This window comes from Tetrao urogallus (assembly GCF_951394365.1).
Source record: "Tetrao urogallus genome assembly, chromosome: 4".
NCBI classification, from domain to species: Eukaryota; Metazoa; Chordata; class Aves; order Galliformes; family Phasianidae; genus Tetrao; species Tetrao urogallus.
In genome coordinates this window covers 16,074,696-16,101,841 of record NC_136817.1, presented here as the reverse complement: position 1 = coordinate 16,101,841, position 27,146 = coordinate 16,074,696, and the positions used below count along the sequence as shown (strand labels likewise).

Genomic DNA, 27,146 nt, shown 5'->3' with positions numbered 1-27,146 from the left:
TGGAATAAAAAAGATTAAGTCTGTTTTTCAGATCTTGAAGAATTTCCGCAAGAGACCTAAATTTCTGGTTAGCATCTACTTTTAAAGCAGATGTCTTTTATTTCCCCTCCCTGATTCTGTCATTTTCCCAAAAGACTCTTTTTGCTATGCCCTCTAATACCCTTCCAGCCAAGATTCTGAAAATATTTTTAAAAACATTTAACAACAAGGCTAAGGCAATTGTAGAATGCAAAAACTCATGGCTAATAAAAGAAACCCGTCCAGAAAAAAAAAAAAAGACAGATTCAAAACAGGGTAGCATAAGAAATTGCTGTCTGACATCAATCATACGTGGCAGCACCAGCCAGCATGTACAGGAGAAAGAACTCTAAAAAATGTGCAAATAAAGTATCTGTTAAATCATTTCCCACTTAATGAGAGTTATTGAGTACAGAATTTGAAATTGGATCTCAAAGAGCATAAATTGGCTCAGATCACACAAAAAAGACATCTGATTTGTATGTTGCATACAGAAGCTCACAGTAGATACTACAGAAACATTAATCAAAGTCACCAAAGAATCAATCGGACAAATGCTATCAACTAAAATACATAATGTGGTATACTCTTGAGTACTCTTAAGTAACCAAACAGGTCCAGGCTATGCAAGATCACAGAGGACAATCCAGAGTTAGGAGATGTATTGTCAGATCAGATTACTTGTATCCATAAGCAGTACAAGGAAAGCCAAACTTGATTCTGTGATTCTATTCTATGATTCTGAAATTAGTTTATTAGTCTAGAGTTAATACAAGATATTTTCAGAAGTTAGTCCAAGTTTCTCTTCCTTTAGCTCTATGCAGAAAGATTTGCTCACAAAAAAAAAAAAAAAAAAAAAAAAAAAAAAATCAGTGTAAGAATGAGAAATGTGGAGAAGCAATTCAAAAATATCATCAATTCTACTTACTGTTCACAAAACGACCCTGAAAGAACGAAGCTGTCCTTGCTAAACAGAAACATTTGGTTAAGGCCAACCTAACCAGGTCTTTTGAGTAACCCATCCATGAAAAGCATTCCAGAAAACACTATACTTTACACTGAAGACCCACGTGGTTTAGTGACATAAGATACATGAAAAGGCAAACAGATGCTGAAGAGACATAAAATAAGCTCTCTCTTAAATGGGCCTTGTGCATTGGCATGGACTTTTCTTGTCTTAGAAGTGGCGGAGAAGGGCATCTCTGGGTTCACAGAAAGATAGTCAAAACAGTTTACCATTAGAGCAAACTACAGCAAATACCAGATAGCCAGAGCTGTCAAATAGGAATGGCTATAAGCACTCCATACACAAGTTGCCTTTTGTAAGGAAAGGCAAAGAATGACAGCCAAACATAATAAGAATTTCAGCAGATAGTATCTTCGTTCTCTAAAGTAATCAGAAACAGCATAATAAAACAAAATAGCTCACAGCTTCTCAACATCTGGTGCAGAAAGCTTAACTTCTAGAAGCCATAAAAAGTTTATCCATCCTCTTATACGGCAATATGTTATAAACTTTCTGTCTTCACAGTTTCTTCTTAGCTTTTATTCCTACAGATAGCTATTTTTTTCTACTGTTAGAAGATAAAAGACATGCTTTTAAAATACAGGCCTACAGACACCAAGGCTGAAGACTGGGTTTTGCCTCTTAACCATGAGTGACATGCCTGTGATTAGCAGAGAAGCTTGCAATCAGCCCAGAAAGAACCCTGTATCCACTCAATTCTTCCCTGCTGTCCACATCTCTTAACTGAAGGAATGTGTCAGACAGGGCCTACAATGTGTCAGCAGTCTCTGCAGCTATCCCAGTAATATACACAAACCACTGTTAATTATAACACAATCAAAGCACAACTCCCTGAGCTCACACGTCCACTACGTACAAATGAGATTTTGTGTTACCATGAACACCTTCTATTAGCTTATGTCACCTCTTGCAGTACTTCATGTGCAAATGTTACAAGAGCACTTTATAGGTTGACAGTTCGAGTTAGCAACTGTACAGAAAAGAACTAGACAAGCATGAGGAAACAACACAAAAATCCCCCTCAGGAGCTAAGCCCCCTAATAAAGCTTGGCAGCTTTTCCCTAAAAAGGTAAATGATGCAACAGTCACATTGAAAAAGGCACCATCATCTTCTTAAATCAACAAAAAAATGAAGAAATTTGAATTTATACTGAATCATTTGAGGGAGAGATGTGCAATAGTACTTCCCTTCTAAAAACTGGTGTATAAAACTGTTTTTTAAGAATTTAATACTTTTCCACATGTCAAAACAAAAGTAAGACGACAGATATCGTAGCTTCTGCTCGAGTCTGCTGCAGGGACATTGAAGTAAGGAAAAGTAAAACCTAGAGCTACTGAAAAATTTTAGCAGAACTGCTGATACCAGGATTGACTGTAAGTATAAGAGAGGAAAGGTTTATTAAGAGAAATGGTATCTCTTATCAACCTCATATTAATGCTAGAAAAAAAAAAAACCAGACAAGTTCCCTGGACACAGAAACATCTTTGAGGATAATTACATATTACCTAAAGAACTGACCTTGAAGAAGGATTTATGTGACAGAAGCCTGTTGATTTTTTTCTTCTTTTTCAATTAGACTAATAAAACACATTCCCTATATTGCTCACATCTGTCTGCACTGTGGTGCAGCACATCTTTGATCGGAATAACTACCTTTTCACAACATCTGCGGAACTCTGTGCAAGTGGGTGATAAATGAATTAAATAAAATAGAATATACAATTAATGGCTGACAGATTAGCTGTTATGATCAGCAGAATCATATATATGTGTATATATATGTGTAGCCCTTGGAAAAACAGAAAACATTAAGAATAGCAGAACAGCTGGAACAAAGTAGATCTGAATACACATTATTTGCGACAGCACACTGAAATAATTTAATGTCATCTTAGTGAGCTACAACAGGACTTCAGTGAATTTAATTGATAACATGAAATGCGTGTTGCTGTCTGCACTCTGTTTTCTTTAATGCATAAATAGTTATACCAGCTTTACAGAAAACAGCACATTGGAAAACTGCCAGATAAGCACAAATTTAGAAAGAACTACTCTCTTCTCTTATAGAAATGCTTTATGAAGAACTAAATGTTCATATCATTAGCATGAGTAACATTTAGATGAAGCCAATATACTTTGCATGCAAGAATTCATCTTCCTGGGAAACAGGGTGTATTTTACCCTGCAGAACTAAGATATTCAATGCTACTGTAGCAATCAGCTATACACAAAGAAGTGAATCAAATCTGACCTGAGTATGCTTGCCTTTCTATACCAATTATTTTCTGAAAAGCTTCACAGAATATTATTTCGTTGAAATCAAACCTTTTCATAGAATCTTACAATAGTTCAGGTTGGAAAATACTTTATAGATAACCTAATTCTACCCTCCTGGCCTGGGCAGGACATCCCAAGGCCTTCCTGGTCACCTAGTAACTAAAAGGGTGGCAGGACCTAAAAAGATTTCATGGATTGCTTCTCCAATAGTGTTACCCCACAGGGGTCTGCCTGTCCACTGGGGCCTAGACCAGAGCCCTGGGGGCTATGTTCCAAAATGCTTACTAAGGAAGAGCTGTGCTAGTGCAGGGACATGACTCCAGCACACACTGGCCCATACTCACCCTCTGTGCTGTGCCCATAGCATTCACCAGCATTCTTCAGCATGTAGATTTCTTCGTGGCAAAAATATGGCCTGAATGAACTCATACCATTTCTAAGTGCTACTCAATCTTTCGTTCTTTTGGACTACAACTCACTTTGGCAGACAGTGCAACATAAAGGTTCTTCAGTAAGTTCTAAAGTTAAGTTCTTTTCTATGAGAGTGGTGAGGTGCTGGAACAGGCTGCCCAGAGAGGTTGTGGATGCCCCGTCCCTGGAGGTGTTCAAGGCCAGGTTAGATTAAATGGTATTTAATGGTCTGGTATTAAATGGGGAGGTTGGTGGCCCTGCATGTGGCAGGGGCATTTGAGATTCATGATCCTTAAGGTACCTTCCAACCCTGGCTGTTCTGTGATTCGGTGACAGGCAGTTTTCACCACCACCTTTATCCTTAGCACTCCCCAGCATCAGAGCCCCAACACAAACCCAGTGATACACTGGCTTAAGGAAACTGAAAGCTTACTTCCCTCAGTAAAAACATTCCGACACCTTTATCCTCTCCACAAACATACCAACGCATTCCAATTATTCTTCTGTTCTCAGCAGAAAAAAAAATTATGCACAATATTACAACAACCAAAACAAGCAGCAAGATCAAGAACATTGAAAGGAAACCCATCAAGAAACTCAGCAGCACAAATGGGATGCACTACCAAAAAACAACACGCACTGAAGAACAAAAGTATAAAGAGTTGGTATGATACGAGCCTTCACCTTGTACCCTCCGCTGATTCAAATGAGTGATTTGCCACAGATGTTCAGAAGCATCAAGATCCATCAGGGAAAAGACAATGAAAGGTGCCTACATACGTTTTGCAGTGCGGACTGCCCTCTATGAATCTGCTTCATGACTGCAACACCAGCATGTTCAGCCTGGAGAACAGAAGGCTCCAAAAAGATCTGATAGCAGCCTTTCAGCATCCAAAGGGGGGCATGAGAAAGTAGAATGACTCTACCAGGATCTATTGTGACAGGACAAGGGGAAATGGTATCAAACTAAAAGAGAGAAAATTGAGACTTGATTGAGACTGGATAAAAGAAAACAAGCGTGGAGTTTTTTGTTTTTGTTGTTTGTTTGTTTCTTTTTGTCTTTTTTTCATACAATGAGGGCAGCAAGGAACTGGAACAGGCTGCCTAGAGAAGTGGTGGATGCTCTGATCGTAGAGACATTCAAGACCAGACTGGACAACCTAAGCAACCTTATCTAGCTGTAGACATCCCTGTTCATTGAAAAGGAGTTGGAATGAAAGACCTTTAAAGGTCCCTTCCAAACCAGAGAGTTCCATGATTGTATATGCAAAAACCTCACTCTGTTCAACTGAAAAGCAATTAATGAATAAATAAATAAAATAAAGAAGAAGATACCTCTGTTTACAACATACAAGCAGCTTTAAGGAAAAAAAAAAACCAAAAAAAACAGATACTAAAAGATGCACTTAGCTGCAGCTACAGAAGACAAAGTGAGGCCTAATAGCTGGAAGTAAACATATTTAAAATGAACAGTGAAAGTTCATTATCTAAGTGGTCTTTCCCAACCTTAATGCTTTGATGATTAATTTAGAAATTAGGCTTCTTTTTTTTTTTTTAAGGGAAAGAAGAAAAAAAAAAAAAAAAAAAAAAAAAGGGATAACCAAAGGGTAGGCATTTTCTTTCTTCATATTTTTGCTATCATTATTCCACTATAACCTATTTTCTATTGCAGAGAGATAGAGAGGTATTTGGTAGGATTTTATTGCATGTCCAATTTAACAAGTCTAACCAGAGGATCCAGTGATCTTTCTTCTGTTGAAACCTGTGGCTAAGTACGTACCAGGAATTTCTTTTACATCACCTCTTGTATACACACAAGTAATTGTAAGCTCTGTTCTTTTTTTTTTTTTTTTGACCTCACCTACTGTGAAGTTCTGTCATACAACGTGCCCTAATAGGTACCTTCGGCTTAGACCTCATACTACCTCCTATCTCAGTAAACACACCAAAGAGCAAAAGTAGACTGACTGGTCTTGGTCTAGAAATACCATTAGTAAAAATAATTTTCAACTGTGTAAGAAAAAAAAAAAGCTACAATTGAAGGACTCATGGGCAGTAACAGACTTTTTCTTCTAGTCATACACATATAACCTTTCAGTTCATACTTAGAAATGTTGTTACATACATATTGAGTTCCATTCAAAACTGTTGTTATTGTGAAGCCACTCACAAGAGTAAAATAAATTATAATTTTGGTCTGCCCTACATTATGTATTGTTTGTACTTAAAAGAACTAGTCCTTCAAAAATCTATTATAATGTAAATTTTGTAGCGTTCGTGTGCAAATCCTGCATATAGCAACAGCATATTAAAACAGAAAACAGGTTTGAAATGAAATCCTAATTCAGATAAGGATGTGCTAATCCTTTCTGCTCACCTTGAATATGAAAGTAACTTGCAGTACATCAATAGGAAAATGTTGCCTGAAGCTACATTTTTGAGCCTTTGAATATGGAGAATTAATAAAAGCAGAATTTTCCTTTTCTGCTTGCCAAGCTATTCTAAATATGAACAAAGCAGGATTGAATCTGTATATTGTTTATTCAATTTTTGGTAAACAAACATGGATTGCCATCATAACAGAGAGACAGAATAATGATCAGTGAGTTAGTTCACCATCTTTTAAAACACATGCTAATGATTAAATGATGCAATCATGAAAAAGTTTTTAAACACATAGGGCTATTGGGTATTTTCTCCTCGCATCAGCCAGGCTCCTGAACAACTTAGCATTGGCAGCTTCATGTGTTAGCTCACAAAAGAGAGCCCCATTAAACAGACAAAAACGTGCATTACAGAGACAACAGAAGATCCTTAAACCTGGTTATCAGACACCCTACTGCATGGAATTCTTTAAATAAATACTGAACAACAATGAGTATCTTTGAACTCCTCTAGTTAATAGACCTTACAGGCCTCCTACAGAGTGGCTATAAATATGCTTGAAGAAATCTGTGTATCACTTCATACCATTTTATAATGCTACAATTGCCTTTGTCATGCAGACTGCATAGAAGGGTGAATGCACTCCAAGACCAAAACCATGCATTAATGGTTTTCCTTTCTTGTGTTAGAAAGCAAAGCATCCCTGCTTGGCTCTATTCTCTTCCACCTGTAGGCCCTTCCAGTAGACAGCTGAGTCCTCTTAAAGCAGCAAGCTCAGAGTAGTTTGGCATCCAGCTTCCCAACTCAAGTTATTAAAACAAGAATTGCTGTGATTCATGAACCATGGCTGAATGGCCAACTATTCCTTTCAACTCAAGTTCAGGATTTGTATTCATCTATCTGTATCTTTTTGAAATAAAAACCTCACAAAGACACCAACATGCTGAGATTCATTGCTTCATCTTAGTGGAATATAAAACCAATGAAGAATCCGACATCCAGAAACCCCCATCCTAAATCTGTCTATTCTCAAGGTTTCATTTACACAAGTTTTGTGGGCTACTACTCACTTTTCAATGGGTTATTTTACTCCCAGCTTTGCATTTGGGTACAGAAAAATAGTAAGGACATATTTGTTTTCCACTATGTTCTTATTTTAGATACACTGAGAAGTAATTACGAAATTAAACTTACATAAAAATGAAACATTGAAGAGCAATTTCTAGCCATTTTGTATTCTTAAGTCATAAAAAATAATTTTTGTATGGAACACAATAGGAAGCAAACACTTTTTCCTCATTTTTCACACCAAACTACTAAACAAATTCATGCTATCCAACTAACACAAGTAAATTTGGAAAACTTAAGCTTTAAAATCAAATATTTTCATGATACTTCTGTAAAATGCTTAGCATACCAAAAAATAAAAAGTGTTCTGAAAACATTTATCATTATATTTTAAATACAGTGTAAATTGCATGCATGAAGGAGTGTTTTTGTTTAAAAAAAATAAATATATATATTAAGAGGGTTTGGCTTTGAAGTCAAGCTACTCAAATTTTTAGATATAAATAGTATACGCATTCACAAAATAGATTTACATAAATATACATAGATTTACAAAAATCTATTTAATGTAAATTCGCCCTGTTATCTTGTTTCTAAACTATAGTTTCTTGTGGAATTAATTTTCCTTCTGCTTTAGTTCTACTCTTAGAAAGCCAATAGTTGAATAGTTTTACAGCTGGTATTTGAAATAGAGATTTCTTACTTAGTGACAACTCATTTGATTAGAAGACATACAAATTTTTCATGCTACAATACAATGATTGAAAATATTCTCCTTTTAATTTCTTATTCCAGTCATAAACTTAAGAAGTGAATCAGGATAACCACAAGCTAACATAATACACTAGCTTCATAACTAATTTACATTCAGTACACTTTACGTTAAATAAAAAACACATCCTTAATATGCTGAGAGTCAACAGTATCTGAAGACCAGTTGTGATTTTTTTCATTCTTTCCTTTATTACTTTTTCCCTTCCCACACTATTTTTAAATTATGTGCCAAAGGAATGGGTATTACAAAGAAGTCAAGCTTAGGAGGAAAACAGAATTTTCCCCAAAAATAACTTTAGTCTGACATGGGGAAAAGAGAAAAATCCTGACTCCATATCTCTGGTGATCAGTTTAACAGCATAGGCATGCACTGGATATACTAGTTACTAGTCAGGCACCTATGAAAATCTGTCACTACAAGATCCATCTTATACTGATCTTTAACAGAAGGCTGTTTGACAGTGCATTTTTAGCTAATATTGATACAACAAAACAAACAAACAAAAAAAAACAACTTGCACAGTTTTTTTCTGCTTAACACCCCTGGCTAGTAATTCCCATACAGCCACATCACTCCCTACAGTGTAGCACAACAACTATAGTTAAATAGATTAGGATTAATTCATCCAGCTGCTATTTGATTATTTTTGGCCACAACTTCCCGACTAGCAGAAGCTCTGAAGCATAGGGTTTAAATAGTAAAAATACCATCAAAAGAAAAAAGATGACAAGATCATTTCATAATTCCCTCTGAAATACTGATACCTAATTCTCTTCAAAAGTTCACTTTGCTATTAGCAGTTATATGCTGTCCTGTATGCAGTTCCGACCTTAATTAGTTTGCAGTCCTGTTCTTCCCCCTCCTCTGTCTAAGTCCACTCAATTTAACCTCAGTCTTACTCTGGAACTTTTATAAAAATAATTTTTTTTAAAATTAAAATTTCATAAATTTTAATGCGTTGCATTAGCATTTATAGATATTGCCCTAAAGAACACAAATGTATTTAAGGAATCAACTCATCACATAATCCTTAACCACAGATTTAAGAAAAATATTTTGTGTTTCATGCCTGTAACCCAAGGGACAGAAAAGCGGAATCTACTGAATAACTGTGAAGAGTTGCAGCCTTGTATCTCATGATTAACAGGTGAAAGGACAAAACCATACAGAAACAGGAATACTGTTGTGTATCACAGAAAAAGAGCAAAATTGTCACACCAGAAAGAGTTTACCTTGCATGAAGGCTTCCATCAACAAACAAAGAAAATACTCACAGCACTGACATCTATGTGGTTTAACTTTGATCGGAGTTAACGTGAATGAAAAGTGTACAGAAGCATTTCTATGAATCAAAATGCAAAAAAAAATCTTTTTCCTTTTTTCTTGACCTCATATAAGCCTTTAAAAGGGAAAGTGTTTCAAAAGAAAATACATAGCTTTGATAGCAAGATCAAAATGCTTTCCATGTCACCTCTGTTCTTAAAGCGTACTGAAGAAAACGATAACTTCTTAGTCTAGTCTGGAGAAAAACACTCTGATAACACGAATAGGGAAAGTAAGGAAAGAGACCACCGTGCATACTGACATATTTACAGCAGGAAATTTGCATTGCAGTCCTCTTTCAGGTCAAGTGTCTGACAGATTGTTGCCCTCAAAGCGTTTTTAACAGGCTGCCTTTTTTCCCATAAATAATGTCCTTTAGAGGGAACATTCACAGAAAATAAGACTAGCCTCTGCATTTCAGTATTCCAGGTAAGAAGAAAGTCACTACTTTTTTTTCTTGGAAAGCATTTCTGACAGCTCTTGACCTTTTTAGTTCCCTGCTACTCCCAATTCCTGCCTAAATTACAAATAATTTAGAAGAGAAAAAAAGCTGCTTCCCTTTCTCTAGCTCTTTGCATTGACCAGCTTCCCATCTCCTTACTTTCAGAGCCCCACTACCACCCAGACCTCCTAATAAGCTTCCTTCCTTTCTGATGCTTAATCATTTCCTTTTCCACATAACCTGCAGTGAGCAACACCCTGTATTTAGTCCCAGTTTTCTTATTTTCAGTGCTTTCACACTTACCAGCACTTGATAATCTCGCCCATGTCTCAGAGGCAACTCAACCCATCCTCCAACAAGTCCTAACCTTTCTTTATCCTCACCATTCTTTTTTGGATCCATTCTCTTGCTTTCCCACACTTCCACTTTCTTCACTCCAGTCTGCAGACTCATAAAAGTATGTCTGCTGAGACAGAAGTCTGCCAAGTTGACAAATTTATAAAGACAATTTCATTTAACTGATTACTCTGATTTAACTATTTACTCGGTTTACTTCACACAACATAAAGTTCACATTGCTTATTTTAAGATCATTTTTTTCAAAAATACCTCCCAAATATTTAAAATTTGATCATTTTGGGTGGGAATAATGTAGTCAAAACTGGCGGGTTTTGCTTTTATCAGCTACAACATGCCAAAAAAGATGACAGGAGACTTCTCATGAAAATGCAAACTTTTGATTTATAGAACAGTCAAAACTAGCCTAATTTCTTTTAACATATTCCAAAAAGTTATCCAGTGAAGAATCTCGTAGGAGTCTTTTTTAGCAGACGACATGAGCTCTGTTACAGTGCTGTCTATTTTACTGGATCATATATAACAGTGTGGCTATATAGGAGTAATTTAAAACATGCATATGAATAACAGGCAGTTCAGTAAGAGAAATGGAAGCCCTCCTTTTTGCCCAATCTGAGTAAACAGAAATATATTTTGTTGGACAATCTTCCAGTGCTCCTGGAATAATTCAAACTCCCCATCACACTACAGAGTTCAAGATCCCAAAGCAGGCTATTTCTAAGCATTTTAACTCCCCTTCCTAGCTTCTCTTTGGTACCAAAAACTGGATTTAAAATAAATGCTGTAAAATGAATTGTAATAGCTGTTACTACTTCTCCAGCGGTATGCTTCTCTATCAGCTCTGAATCGTAACAGCTATCCAGTCTGCTTACCTCATCTCAGCCAATTATCTGAAACAAAAACTCTTCAAGAGCAAGAAAGCTTTTCAAACCACAAAAATTCAAAATGTATCTATTTCTATATATAAAAAAACAATTACAAAAATAAGCACTTCTGTCCTGAATTTAAACTACAATAATTTCAGTTAAGTATATGATGGTTCGTGAGTTTTTATTTGTTGTTTTTTTTTTTTTTTAAATGAAAATTTCTAATGTACTATGAAAATTTAAAAGTAGGTATGTTTAAGTATTCACAAGGCCTGTTATTTTAATGAACTTTATTAGCTTTATTGAATGAATGGCATGAATATAAAAAAGGATCTCCAATGCAAAAAGAAGTTTTTCAATGCCGCATTCCTTTCTGAAGGATATAACTATATTTCTGCTTGTTCATCCTTTACAAGGCAGATTAACCTAGATAAGCATTCCCAAACCTAATTTCTGTATGTCTATCGATTACTTGTCATGCAAAATGTGATCCAGTCTTTATTGGTTAATCGCTCGCTTGACTCTCGGTGAGAAAACACTGCTCTAGAAGACAAACTTCTGTAGTCTGCAGACAGTTTTTCAGCCACTGTTATGTCCTTAACCCTCATCTAAGATAGCTTCCAGCAACACACTGGGAAGACAAGAGAAACTGCAAACAAATTATCCAATAATTTCATTTTCTTACCTGATAACATTCTTTTCACCAATCAAAGGTACCAAAAGCATGGGAGCACCCTACCCTGAATTGCTACAGCCTGAGGGAAAACAGGATATTTATTCTGAGCACAGTGTCACATACGAAAATGGATTAAAAAAAAAATAGGTAGGTTATGCAAAAGCACCATACTTTATAAGAATCCTCTCAACAAGACTGGTCTTGGTCACTTTTTGAGAGACCTTAACAAAACAGTAAGATAATAAATACAACAGGAAGAAGAATAGGAGCTCATTTTGTAACTGCAAAAAGGCCGAGGCCAATTTTCAGCTTTTACAGCCATGAAAACCAAGTGAGTCCTAATTAAGGTGGTTGTTTTCCAAGACATTTTATACTCACTAGTTATAAACTTCAACTTAACTGATTAAAATCTTCATTAGCTGTCTCCTTTAGAGAAGTCACCTGCTAATTTCTGTTTTCATACTGTACTTGGCTAAGCTTCTTTGGAGACCTGAGCTAATGAGGAAAAAGAATTACAGCTGCAGAAATGCTGTCTTTGCTAAGAGCATCTCTCATGGATGTGATGGTAGACTTCTAGTGCATAAAAGCTATTAAAATATCTACTTTTTCTTACAAAGGATTATTTCTCAACACGAATAACAGATAAAAACATTTTCCATGAAAGTATTTTACTCATTGCATAACAAACCCTCTTTCATTTTGAAATGCAAGCACAGTATTGAAATAAATCAGCTATGCTAGGTCACAAAATCAGAGAGCCTGTCTCCATCAGCAACGATTCTCAGGTTCTTCATACCTGTGTCCCATCTACATGTAGAAAAGAGCTAGTACACAAACACATGGAGTACTTCAGATTGTACTACCTCTTAGAATTCTTCCATAAATACCTCATTGGTTCCTGGTGGCTTCCTTCCTCCTTCGCACCTCCACATGCCCACTTGCAACTTATGGGAGTTCCCTGTCAATCATTTTTTTCCTCTGGCATGCCTGGCTCCATAGTGTAGGATAAAGAAATAAAAGAGAGTAAGGGAGCACACACAGAGGGACAATCCTAATCTCTAGGGGTTCACTATTTCTTACCACTGCATCATATCTACAGGCAGAGCATGCCAGGGCAGTGACCAGTGGTACAAGTAAGTTGGAAGAGCAATAAGAGATATGTCAAGGAGATCTGTTAAGTCTCCCTACAGCTGCCTGATGCGACATTTTACACTTGGATTCTTATCTCTCCCCACTATTAATGAGCTTGGAGCACATACAAGGGTGGGTCACAGGGACTAGTAAAGACAGAGCCAGGATCTGCTTACTGGTGCTCAACAGAAGCAAACAAAAAACACAAGGAAATCAGGAAGAAAAGAACAAGAATATGCTTTCCTACCCACTGATCTGTCCTTTTTCACTTTAAATCCTAGCTGACACTGTTTTGAGCATGGATGTAGGATCAGACAATCTCTAAAGTCATCTTCCAGTCTTGCTGACACTGTTCTACTGAGAAAAGTATTGCAAAAGACAGCAGAGACCAAATTACACTTGTTGGAGGATTGTTTGATCCATGGTGAAACTGTGACATCTTCCACACCTCCACAGCACGGCAGGCACTGAGTAGAAAGTAAAAATCTCTACCAAACTGACTAGTCTCTTTGGACACAAAGGTAGTGATATATAGATTTTAAACAGACCACATTGTATAGACTGAAGGCCACAAAATAGTGTTTTTCAATGCCACTACATAACAATACTGCTACCATATTGGCCTGTACTCTGAATACGTGCTTACAGAAAGTGTGATGATGAATAGCAAATTAAAATACAGAAGTCCAAATAAACTAGAACAATTATTTTTCGGCCTGACAAATATAACTGTTCAAATATTATCAATCACTATTTCATATTTTAACACATCACAAGATATTTCTGTTGAGAAATCAATCTTTGATGTTATGTAGAAAAAGAAATCCTAAAAAAAATTATCAATTAAAAAAGAAGAGTAGATTGAGAAAACAGTGCCTCTTCACATTAACAGGCAAAAATGCTTGTGGTAAGTACTAAAACTAACAGAAGCGTTAGTAAAACCCATGCATCATGTGATTTACACTTAGCTGTTTGTTAAGATTTTAAAACTTAAGTATTCCACAAAAACAGGAAAACAGAAAAACATATGTAACACATTACGGAGGGCACCCTTCTACAGTTTTGTAAGTCTAATTCTCTGTGAATTAATTCAGGAAATACTTACAAGTAAAAATTAAAACTATAATAGAAAATATGAGATGAATTAATTTGGTTCTATATTCAGTATGTAATGCTAATAACCTTATTCTCCTTTCTACCAGCATTAATGCAATTGTATTCAACTGGAGAACTTCTACCCATATAAAAACAATAGTTTACCCTTTCATGGATTATAAAGATTGTGTCCTTAAAGAGATAACATTACAGAATAAGTAGTAAGTAAAATCTAAATTATTTTATTATTAATTTTTTAATATTGAGTTAATTGATCTCAAGAATTCCAAATATATAGCAACAGCAATATGATTTAAAAAAACAAAAACAAAAAAAAAAAAAACACTACCTTAAAAATTGAGTTTTACACTTAAGACAGAAGTTTTCCACACAGTATTTAACTGAAAACCTTCTAGTTGACCTAAAAATCCTAAGCAAAATTCTTAAATCCCAATTTGCTGTTTCAATTTTTGTGTTTGGTTTTTTGCTAACAGTATGAGAAAGGCTCTTTATCTGTGCTAAATTATGAACACCAGGTCTATACTACTGCTTATCTACAGTCAGTAGTTTACTCCCATTTAGACAGTACATCCTTATACCGTCAAAGAAATCATAACATTTTTTCCTTTAAGTGGCTTCCACAGTTTCCTTCCACAAAGGAAGCACAATGTCAAACTCATTCCAAGTGGGGGAAAATTTGTTATGTTACTACAAAGTTAGTTAGAAACAAATGCTGTCAAATACACTTTACACAAGGAGCGAACTGTTGCCTTACAGGGCTTGCTCAAACAGTTCAGTAAGAATTCATGTTGCTAAGTATTCTCCCCTGAGAAGACCAATATAGCATAGATGAATTTGAATTAAGCAGAAATCTCATAATTGAATGGCAGTAGAAAATGTAATGCTTATTTTAACTACGAAAAAATCTTGTGTGAACATCACAGATAAGAGATTTAAAATATGTACAGCACACTAACAACAGGTTGCAGTTACTCAGAGGAAACATAACCTTGATAGCTGTAAAGAAGGTTATGTAGAGAATATTAAAGGAGTGTAGACATTTTGCTTACCCGGTTCTTTTTTTTTTTTTTCTTTTTTTTTTTTAAACAAAAGTTTTGATATATCTGAAAAAAGATTGTTTTAGTTTGGTTTCGAATCTGAAATGAAAGCCCAAAAACTCACATTCTCTCCATAACCTTTCACTCACTGCTTTGGCTGTCAGGACAGAAGCTTACCTGCTATTAGAGAAATTAAACATCTACATGTTTCCAGTCTGTGGATAAAGAGATAGTGTTTCCCATCAGACTGTCTCAAGCCTTCACAGGTCACAAAAACAACCATCTTCAATTCCAAATATGTCTGCTTGCTACCTACTGTAACTTATAAGCCGTTCAACTCACTTGATGACAACTCACTTCAACTCACTTCATTTGACAGCATCTTCCACCATACAAATTAGCCACAAATTTCTTGAAAATCTTTGAAATGACCTCAGTACCAACTGTCACAATGTATGAAGCAGAAAGTCAGGTACACTCGCAGGAAGAAAAGAATGGAAGAAGTAGTATAAGCAACTTGGAGCAAATAGGAAAACCATTTCTATCTTCACCAGACTAGAAGACAAGCTAGTTTTATCCATGCTCCATGTTTCAACTGACAGTGCACGCTTCTCAGAACAGAGAAAAATAAGAAAACCATTTCAACTTTTACTCCCTCACTCTTCAAGCAGCCTCAGATGTACAACCTGTGCCACCTCCTTAGGAAGCTGCTGAGAAGAACAAGGTCACCTTTCATCCTCCCTTTCTGCAAGCTTGATAAATACAGTATTTCCAGACTCTCATCACAGGACATACTTCCCAGCCCTGCTACCAGCTTTGTTGCCCTCCACTGGGCACATTCAAGTGCCTTAACATCCACTGTAAACTACTGGACAAAGAACTGCATACAGTATTCAAAGTGAACCTTGACCAAGGGCAAGTACAGCGTGATGATCACCTCTTTCAATCAACTGGCTGAGCTGTGTTGAATTCAAGCCCTCCTATTATAAAATGGAAGCCTGCAATAGCCTATGAAATACTTTACTGGATTCCATTACCTTTTTATTCCACATACTGTTTCAAATGCATATTGTAAATATATTTACAAAGATGCTAGATATTCGAAGTATTGCTACATAATAAGTGTAGTGCAAATATGTGTTAGCATAGGATGGATGAGAATAAAATCTGTAGTGACCTGGTGACCAGCGTGCATCTTCAGAAATGATCTCACTTCAGTATTGTGTTGGCATTTGTAGGCAAGGCAAAAGATAAAAACTGTGAAAGGAAATGAAGAAAGTTTTGTGACAACCACAGTTACTCCAGACAGTGTGGGAGAAAGTGTGAATACAACTGCTTTACTGTTTAACAAGTGGGCAATGAAGACCTGCATCATTGTTGAAGGTAAGGGAAAAAAGCTGAAATGACCTTAGGCCATAGGAGTCCTTTAACTGGAAACAAGAAGTTTTATCTAAATAAATTAGAATCATGGGGAAGAAGCAAAGCAAGAAAGGATACAGTCAAAGCCACATTCTGGAAAAAAGTGCAGATCTAATCGAAATGGCATAAATAGGTAAGATTGCTTTGCTGCAGGGAAAAGAAGAAAAGGCAAAGCAGAGTGCAAGCATACAAAACTTTACCTGCAAGGATGAGAACTTGTATCTCAATTTAAGAAGCGGCAAACTCACAACATTTAGACAAAATTATAGTATGAGAAACTGAAGAAAAACTTGGGCTCAAGTGAATGCCCCCATAGAGAAGTGAGAGCCTACAGAACACAAAGGTCAGTAGTAACATTCACTCACCAAGAAAGTAAAAAGCAGAAAAATTGGGTCTTTTTAAGTTATGTAGTGCATATGCTAAGAGTCAGGTGTGTGCAAGAACCAGTCCACAGTCAAATATGTTTTCTGTAGTACAGAGACACAAAGACAAAGGCACATATGTCAGAGCCAAATGTAAGTAGACTATTGCATATATTTTATGGAACAAAACCATGCATGTCATGTGCTTAAAGCATAGAGGAACTCAAGTGTTGAGCACAATGGTCTATGAATTTCAACAGAACTCTTAACTTTGTTGTTTTGTTGTTCTTGTTTTTTTAAGCCTAGAGTAACATACTCTAGCAATTTTCATTGACATCTTCCCATAAAACACTTCTGTTTCTAATGACTGACCATATTTACAACTGGCTTTTCAAATTCTTTGCTTTTTGGTTGTTCTTGTTTGTTTGTTTTAAGAGCAAACTATATTCTTTTAAGAAATCTATTGTTTATTACTGATGAAAGTTAGACATGCGATACTGATCTTTTCATCACACTTCCATGAAAAGTGATGGATCATTTTGTTGCTCTGGTTGACCTCAACTTCCACTGTTAATTTTAAGTATTCCAGCACATGAACTCTTTTTCCCGTGATGATCTTAAACGAAATTACTTTAAGTGATGTGGGAACTTGATCAGATTATTTTAAGTGTGATTATTATGGTACTCTCTTATATCTCAACTACTCAAATTTCTGTTCTTTTTATTGATCTTGCAGGGCTGCATGTTTTAGGTCATTCAGGTATTTTACCATGCTGACTAGTAGTTGCTTTTGTTTTTGTTTTTTCCCCACGAACAACAGCAACAAAATCTGTATGCATTGGAAAGAGGAGCTATGGGAATATGGAAGACAGCCACATCCTCTATCAATCCAAGACGTAGTTTATTTGTCTCCATGTTACATCTATATATTTTAAGTGGTAACTGATAGTGTAATGGTCTGAACATATTAACGCCCAGAGTTACTATCAAAACATGTATCTCTTTAAATTGCATCTGTATCAACCATATGCATTTGACAGGATTTTATTACACAACATGGGCTAGTCAACAAACTGTTCCAAAAAAATATGCCCTGAATTTCAGTTTTCATCCTTTGTGCAGCTTAGTAATGCTTGATTCTCAAATAGTTTTTGGTTAAATATTGACATCTTGTGGCATAAATCAGTCACTGCAAGAATGACTCTCAATACAATGCCTATTCTGATGAAAACATACATAATTAGTAATCTGAGCAGTTAATTTCACACATCTGTTTCAGTTCATTATTTACACAGCTAGGAAGTCAGCACATTTGCAGAAAGTGGGTGTTTTTTTTTTCCATTACACATCCAGATTATTAACTAACTTTCAGAGCCTCACAAATGAATCAATGCCACTGCTAGAGGACCTGCCAACCCTCTTGGTACATTTGATACACACTGTAGGAGATTGATCTATCTAAGCCTTTACTGGTTGTCTTAGAAAAGAACACTACTATCATGCAAGCATATTACATTGAGAGAATTGTTTAGGAGGAAGAACAGTTATTCAAACTCTTGAATCTCCAAGTTTGGGTTTTTTCTCCTCCCCTGTACAAACCTAGAATTCCCCCAGTTTATCTGTTTCCCGTTCCCCTCTGGGCAGGCAGCAGAAGAATCCCATGCTGTATGCCAACAAGAACAAAAACAAATGAACTTCTGGAAGACTTTCTTCAGTTTGTGAGGAAAGGGTGCCTGTGATGACTCACTGGCAACAATTTGCTACTGAGTTGTTAAACATGAATTGCTTGTGACAAGTACAGTGAAGAGGCCTTCAGTTACGTATTATTATGAACATAGTTCCTTCAATTTCTAATTCCTTTTCGGAAAATCAGCTTCTTCTTTTGCCTGTTTTTCTGTTAAAACTTGAAAAAAATATATTGAAGATTTAATCTAGCATTTCTCTGAACATACGAAGATGGTACCTGTATGTACTGATGGAAAATCTTAAAGAACTTGTACTCATGGAGGTGAACAGCAGTTGTAACACAAAACTCCTGGGACTGTGACTATGTCACAAGCAAATACTAGTGAATCTGAAGATAACCTCACTAACGTTAGTTAAAAGAAACAACAAACACAAAAGTGGATTTTCATGCACAATATATTAAAAAAAAAAAAAAAAAAGACCCTAATCACACTCCCATGCACATTTAGTTCTTTTCCTGTTGTTCAAGTATTGTTACCTTCCCTATTGCATCATTAACACCAGACCAAACACAAAGAAGTATGTCTACTGTTTAAATAAATGCAAAGACCAGACTATTAACTCAGCTCTAATGAGTTAAGTAGGGTTTACAGTCTTATGACAGAGTGAGTGAGCTCTTTAGGGCAGAAGTTACATCCGCATAAAGTTCTCTATGCTTATATGAAAACAGGAGCTTTTAACGTCACAGTATTCTGGTTTTGAAACATATGATTCACTGATATTTGGATGTGAACTTGCTGAATAACTATGCTGTGATTGAAAACTTTAAAAGCACAAAGGATTCATCTACAATTTAGTAAACATTTCCATCTTGCTTCTTTGAGTATAATAGCTGAGTCAATTTATTAATACAAGTGGTGGTATTTTTGTTGTTGACATAAATTTCACTTTACTTTTAACCATATGACAAGCTAGCAACAAACTAGAAAGGTGGGAGAATAGCAGATAAATAAAATTAAATTAGTTATTCAATACTGGTTTATCTGCACAATATGATAGTGCTGAGGAAGGAATAATCCTGTCATTCAAGGAGGTACTCCACACTCCACAGGTCATACAAAGTGAGTGAAGTGCTCGTGTAAAAGACATCAAGTAATTCTGTTTCAATTGAGTATTCAAGATAGTGGTACGTAGGCCATAAAAACCTGCATAACATAGAAAATTGTTGCACACTGGCTGTACGTAGTAACAATGTCATCTGTAATGATGTCATTTTCTCTTGCTATAGGAGAGCAGAACTACTAAGTCTATCAATTAAGGTTTAGATAGCACATTTAGATGTGGGTGAGATTTACCACAACCAAAAGACAAACTTGACAATCTTTTAAGAAAAACCCCAATTCAGCAGCTTCCGTAGGGGAATTCATACTACATTACTCAATTGTTTCGGGACCTACTTTTAAATCACTGACCAGGAACCACTATGGGTGAATCCAATAAAATTTAGGCTTCCATGAGAGAGAAAAAACATGCTACCCTCCATGGCAGGCAAGGTAATACAGTCATAAACATTACCTAAATAACAGTATCAGTTGTTCAGCTTTTATGTCTGTCTGCAAAAGAAAAAAAACATGCTGTTTTGGAATAACGTGCTTTGGAAATCTAGCATGAGCTTGCACAAATTAGTTTCACATTTTTGAAAAACTGCAAATAAAACCTCTCTTAGAAAAGTCAGTTGTGTTTGCGTCAGAGTCTCTTGGAATGGTGCTTGGTCCTAGACCAGAACAACACAAAGACTGTTAAGCTTTTAAGGAAAAAAAAAGCTCCTGATAGATCTATTTAGCAACACTGGGCAAGAATAATAGACTTTGAGATTTTTTTCTTTCTATACAAAATTGTTTTTACATATCAGCATCAACGAATCTTTCTTTTTTCAATTAGAATATCAAATAAAGTACCCCAAACTCAGAACAGCTGTAGAACTTATTTTAGTGATTTATATAAGCTGAAGAGTGGATGCCATCGCCATATATGTTTGATCTTAGCATCTTTTTTTTCCTCTCACCTGAAAGTATATGCACAAGTATAAATTACATTCATCCTAAAATGTTCATTCTCACTCCCTATAGGACAGCACATAATGTCAGTCCTTCCTTTTATTACTATTTCATCCTAAAAAGGGTCTGAAGCACTAACCCACGTCAATCCAACGTGTCAGAGATTTCCCAATTGAAAATCAGAGGGATTTTCAAGAGTTCTCAGAAGGGAAGATTTCCTCTCCCTCCTTACTTTGCTCTTAGGGTGAAAGCACTGAACTTTCTCACCTGTTTTGGAAGGGACTATCCAGACCTTTCCATGATCAGCTTCCTTACCAACAAATTCCTCACTACAAAACTTCTCAATTTCATCTCATTTTCATTGTGCATGATTCAGTGGAATAACTACAACAGTAAAACTCAAAATGTTGCCCACTGTATTGCATTTCAGCAATATTCATACTGAATTTTGTTGTAGTCGACTCTCTCAGTATTTTTATCCCAGGCAAATCTATGAAGCACAACTATATAACAAGCTCTTCACTGCAAATGTACAATACTTCCCACAATGTAAAAGCCTGAAAAAAAAAAAAAAAAAAAAAAAATCCATCTCTGTTGCTCAGCCTGAACCACATTTTGAAAGCTCAACTCCGCATTTAAGTTACATTTTACCATCTTGCAAATTTGCTGCTTAATATAGCTGCACTAGTAAATGAAATAAAAACACACACACAGAGCAATCAACTCACCATGCTGTTCATTTTTGAAGAGGATGAGCTTGCTCTTTGCTTCCGTAGGCTGTTAAGTTCTTCTGCATTGCCATCCTTTGGTTTTATGATCAGTCGACTGCTTCCAGCAGTGCCTTCCGAGGAGGATCTGAGTCTCTTCTCAATAAATCTGCCTTCTCGGTATGGACTGAAGCTATTGGCAAGATCAACTACAAATAGACATGCAATCAGCAAGAGTTACAGAGAATTATTCTCCACAAATATTTTCTTACAGAAAACACTTCACTTCAAATGCTTAGCAAGGAATCACATAAGATTGTAACAGTGATAATTTCCATAAGGTATCCTGTAGAAAACAGATCCTATTGAACTAAATTAAACATAGCCTTTCCTTCTTTTCGCTCTTTGTTCTTGGAGGCTTCCAAACTATTGTCCAGTAAAATCTACCAGAAAAACTATCACTGATACCCTGGTGCAAAAAACATAACCTGTCTTATCTTGTTCCTAACTTCTGTAGGGCCAGGTCACAGCTTTGTTAGAAGCGTATAGCACAGTTCTTCATCCATGCTCTCCAAACTCATATTGCAGGATGCATCCCAGACCTCAACTCCCATTAAGTAAAATAACATCGGAAAAAGAGGAGAAAATTACGTTTTCAAGTGCTAGGTCAACTTCAGAGATAGGGAAAAATGGAAAACAAAATAGCATAATGTCCTAATGATATCAGTATTCCACAGCATGACATCATGCAACAGGCTGTTGGGTATAGAGACATAGTGCACTGTGGAGCTGTACTTCCTAGTCTCATGTTCTCTATAGCAGTTTCACATGAGTTCTAATTCTCCATGACGAAGATACACTGAGATGTAATATGTTTCCCAAGGGTTTCCACATGACCTATGATTCCTGGTGACAGGGGTGGTTTTTTCCAGCAGCCCAGCAAGCAACAGCATGGTAATAGCCTTCTTTTTCTCCTCACTCGTTTGAGTTATTAATTGTAACTCTTTTTATTATCACCTTACATTCTTTTACCATTCGTAGTAAATTTGTTATCCCTTCTTATCTTAATTGGATCATTTTTCTTCCCTTCTCCCCAGAAAGGGAGTAAGGGGTCCCCTTACCTGGTCGTACTTGAAATCATGACACATAATACATGTAACACACATGAAAATCTTAATTTCTAATGCCTTTTGCAAGAAAGCAGACATTTCCTTAACAGCTTTACAAAAAAAAAAAAAAAAAAGTATCGCATAAAACTATATAGGCATATATTAAGAAATGCATTGCAATGCAAATGTCCAATCTGGTCAGACATTTGAGTCATATTTTATGATGCTGTCAACCACTGAAATCTGCCCTCAGACCAACCATGGAAGAGAAAGTACTTACTGTTACATAAAGTGTACAGAAATACTTTACATTGGCACCCAGTTTTAAATACTATTCAGTGTTCAAAAACGTCTGTTGGCAACAATAACAACACTTTCAATTACATCTTTCCCAACACTACAAACTTTTGCTATGCTCATTCTATTTCACAGAACAGGATTTTCTGCACTTTTTCAGGGATCCTTAAATGTGTTTGATCACTTTCTAATTTTAAATAAATTCTTCACTATACAAATTGGAAAAAGAATGCATTTAGAATAGAATTAAAAAACCATAATAATTAATCGTCGACTTTAAAGTAGTGCAGTATTAGCTGGAGTGTTTAACTGAATATTAAGTTCATTTACAAAAGTCTATTACACTTCCAACACTAGTTAGCTGTCTTACAGGCATACACATTAAGTATACAATTGCTGATGCATGATTAGAAATACACACAATTTGCAACTGATCACTTTGAGACACTCCTTGTTTTTCATTGTAACTACTCCACCCTACTAAATCAGATCAATAAGTGTGAGCCCATTTCACAAGTGAGCCAAAGAAGAAAAGCCAAAACGCTCAGAACAGATAACATACTTTAATTGAAACACCTTTTTTTTTGTCCCACCTGAATAAGGTTCAAGATAAACAGGTCTCTTCTCGTGAAAGCTAATTTAGGGGATTAATTTGATGTTACGTATCCATTTATGAACAAGATATCCAACAATCCAGTACAGTGAAAAATAACTGAAGAGTAAGATTGCTTCCGATTGCTTAAAATCTACATGACTAAGTAAATGTCCAGGCTTCTCCAGGAGAATGCTGTGGGAGATAACGTAAAATGCTGTGCTGAAGTCTAGGTAGACTACATCAACAACCTTTCTCCCATCCACAGTGCAGGTCACCTCATCATTGCAACACTGTAGAAGGGAAGTCAAGTTGGTCAAGCATGACATGTCAAGCTGGCTAGGCCTGATCCCCCTGGTTGTCCCACAGAAGCTGTGTGATGACACTTCAGATGGCGTATTCTATAACCTTCTCCAACACTGAGGTCACGCTTCCCCTGAATCTTCCTTCCGACCCTTCTTGTAGATGGGTCTCGCACTGGCAAGTCTTCAGTCATCTGGGACTTTCCAGCTGACCAGGACTTCTGATAAATGATGCAGAGTAGCTTGGTGAGCACTTCTGCCAATTTCTTCAGTACCCTCAGCTAGATCCCATCCAGTCCCATAGACGTGTAATAGTCTAGGGGAAGAGCAAATCACTGTTTCCTCCTGAATTACAGGAAGTATTATTCAGAAGAGTTGTCCTGTGAGTGGAACTTCGTGCTTAAAACTTAGTTTCCAGCTTCTATGATACTCAGCCTTTCCTGACCAGACTTGCAAACAGCTGTATAAATCTGGCACAAGTCAAAGTCAACAAATGCCTGTATTTAAGTGGCATGATTGAGGCTGAAACGCATGGAAAACAAAGCCAAAATGACAGAAGCTCCACAAGTTATCAGATACTATGTCTCAGGTTGATATTAAACATGGTTCTTTCAATCAGAGCAGAGAATGATTTTCTTTGAGATTTTATTTACAATTTTCTAATAAACTGAGATTGAGGAATAGCTTATTCACTCCATCTTGTTAGTATTTTTTGAAAGTTAAAGACCCAGCTGATCGTTAACATTCTCCATTCTATAATCTGTGAAATGACCACCTGCACAGCGCTATTTCAGATAGAAACAGCAATATACTATTTTATTCTGTCACTGTAACATTCCCTTCAAGCTACTTAACAGCATCGTTTCATCACAGCATAGAAGCGTGTGAATATCAGGAACTTTTGAAACCTAGAGTATTGCAAGATACGAAGTAAATTATTGTTCATAATCAGCTAAAGGAGGCTTATTTTTTGGCAATTTTTCTTTGCCAAACAACAAGCCTTCAACTCAAGTCCAAAATATGCATGCCTCAAAAATCCCAGAATTTCCATTCAACAAGAGGCAAGAACAAATTTTCTTTCTTAATGCATTTCGTATGTAAAGAAAACAAAGACACCAACATCACTGAGAGATGTTATTATTACTAAATGCTAAAACCTGAATCCCAAAAAAACAACGGTTTTTGTTTTATACCTTTCGTTATTCTGATTTAAGCTTGATTTTGGAGGAAAACACAATTCATAACTTCTAACCTTTCTAGATAGCACTGACAATGCTAAACAAATACTTAACGACCGAACAATCTCTAAATCATAACTAAGGGGAAAAAGAAAGCAAGTCAACTTCAAAACCATCAAACCTCACAATTAAATAAGAGTACATACCGCTAGGATGGTTTGTTTCATATCCCTGTCGCGTTATAAAGGATTGAGATTCAGAACACTGAATAATCTTAGGCTCTGTTACAGGAATTGTTTCTCTCTTGTGCTTGGAGAACGTGATTTCCTCTTGGTCCCCACTCAACTCCTTAGCTGCTGGAGAGTGCATCCCCAGTTCTTCTTTATGCTGTAATGCAAAGGTTTCTAAATTCACCTTTGCTGAGTTCATTTCTGCTTTGTGCCTGGCATCTGTAACATGTAGTTCATTGGCTTGCAATGATACTTTCGTTTGATTAGCAGCTGAAGTTTTGAACAAAGTATTAGATTCAACACTACACAAGCTTGCATGACTTGCAGGAGATAGAGCAGCAGACTGGCAAGGACTTCCCACATAATCCATTTCCTTCACCGGAACAGCAGCAGGATTAAAGATTATCTGAGAGGTAGAGACACTATGGCCAAAATCCTCTGCTAGCAGCACACCATTCCCACTGCTGGGCAGAGCATCAACCTCTGAAACAGAATCCTCCGTCAAGGTTATGAAGTCAGAGGGGGTCTGGACAGCCGTGAGGTCAGCCGAGAGCAGTGGAGACTGCAAAGCACTCCCCATGCACTCCATCACCTCAGCTGAGCACGGAGAAGAGGACGTGGCAATCACTGGCTCACTTTCAACATAGGATTTTATCTCCAGCATGCACCCAGTCTGCTGCACAGAAGAAACTGATTGACTCTGTGGAACCGGTTTGGAAAACTTGTAGTGTGATGAGAAAGATTTAGGGAGAAGTTTTCGTGTGGACTGTTTGACAGAGTAGCGGCTCTGTTCCTCCACAAAGCCAGAATCGTCACCCTCGTTTTTGCCAGAGCTTATACAATTTATGAAGACATTCTTATTAGCTGAAGATTCCTTTCCTTTTTCGAAATCATCTGTCAAAGACCTTGTTATCTTCTTGCTACGCGAACTGCCAAAACTAACCGAATGCCTTCCTCTGCTTTTAATGTGTTCCTCCAGGCACAGTTTTTGAAAAGTACTGAGAGAGGGCTGGGCACCATTTGAGATGTTAACATTCTGGCTGGCGGCATCAGGTTTTTGCTCCCCCCCCTTCTTGTTATGGAAGCTAATGGAAGGAGTTCGGAATATGCTCCGGCGCTTGCCTGTGCTCCCTGAGCTGGAGTTAGTGCTGGATGGGGAGGAGGTGTGCACACCCACAGTGCTGGCAGAGGAAGGCGAAGAAGGGAGGGAGTCATGTCTCCGGCTAATACTTCTTCTGAATATTGGCAACCGAGACACTAGAGTCGATCGCCTGGATCCTGAGTCCCCCATTAGGGCACGAGGCGCTCACACTTCTTCACAACCAAGAAATTAATCTGGGGTGAGAAAGAAAGACAGAGAATAATAATTCAGCCTAAAGGCCAAGTGAACAAGTTAAGTCAGCCAAAACACTTGAGACATCAAAGTCTATCTTACGTACAACTCCATCTCATTATATATTATTACAATTTCAGTTATTTTGATCTGCAGCACCAAAATCCTAGTAACTGAGCAAAGATGTGGCTCAAAACATTCTACACAAGATATACAATTGTATACATTATGCAATGCATATCATACTGAGTAACAGTATAAATCTACATGATACACAGATAGTTCACCCAAATATCCTTTGTTATGTAAGTTCTTAGAACAAGCCTCCCAATAAAATATAGCTACTAAAGGTAATAGGCACCATCTTTGAGCAAACAAAATGCTAGTGTTGCAATCACGCTCACCAACACCCATTCTTCCTAGAGAATGTTAAGTTCTAGAAATTCACTGTCAAAATGTGAGATCATTTTGATATATTCCAACTTTAAAATTCTATTTTAACAGTTGTGTAAGATCCTTTTGAAGTGGTTTTTCTTGCTTAAAAATCAGATGTTTTTGCAGGTTTTTAATAATCAGCAAAACATGTTTTGTACACGTGTTTGGTGTCTTTTAATATTTAAGCAATAAAATATTGTATTAACAGCACTGCAGATATAACTACAACAAAATTAATCTTTAAGAAATACACAACAGTTGTTCCTCCTTTTGGTTTTTGCCATATTAAACTACTGTGATGAGTGACAGGACCGCTGAGAGAACAATAAAACCAGATGATACCATCACAAGAACAAGAGAGGTCTAATGCTTAAGTGCATCTTATTGAATTGCAAGTGTTCAGCACTTAGGAAAAAATACCAGGTAATTTATCTAAGCAGTATTTGTATGTCAAGCACAAAAAACAAATTCATTCATCTAATACAATACATATGAATGGCATGTATATTTATATAGTGTGTATGTATAC

General features: G+C 36.5%; 1 protein-coding gene across 1 annotated transcript in view; it reads right to left on the bottom strand.

Annotated features, from left to right (window-relative positions):
* CCSER1 (coiled-coil serine rich protein 1) overlaps positions 1 to 26,140 on the bottom strand; it is a gene marked incomplete at both ends in the record, with an annotated part of 554,815 nt that extends 528,675 nt beyond the window's left edge. The window contains 2 exons of the mRNA XM_079534492.1: positions 21,163 to 21,350; positions 24,826 to 26,140. Of these exons, the coding sequence (XP_079390618.1) occupies positions 21,163 to 21,350; positions 24,826 to 26,140 (1,503 nt within the window). The remainder of the gene's footprint in view (positions 1 to 21,162; positions 21,351 to 24,825) is intronic.
* Between the last annotated feature and the right edge of the window lie 1,006 nt (positions 26,141 to 27,146).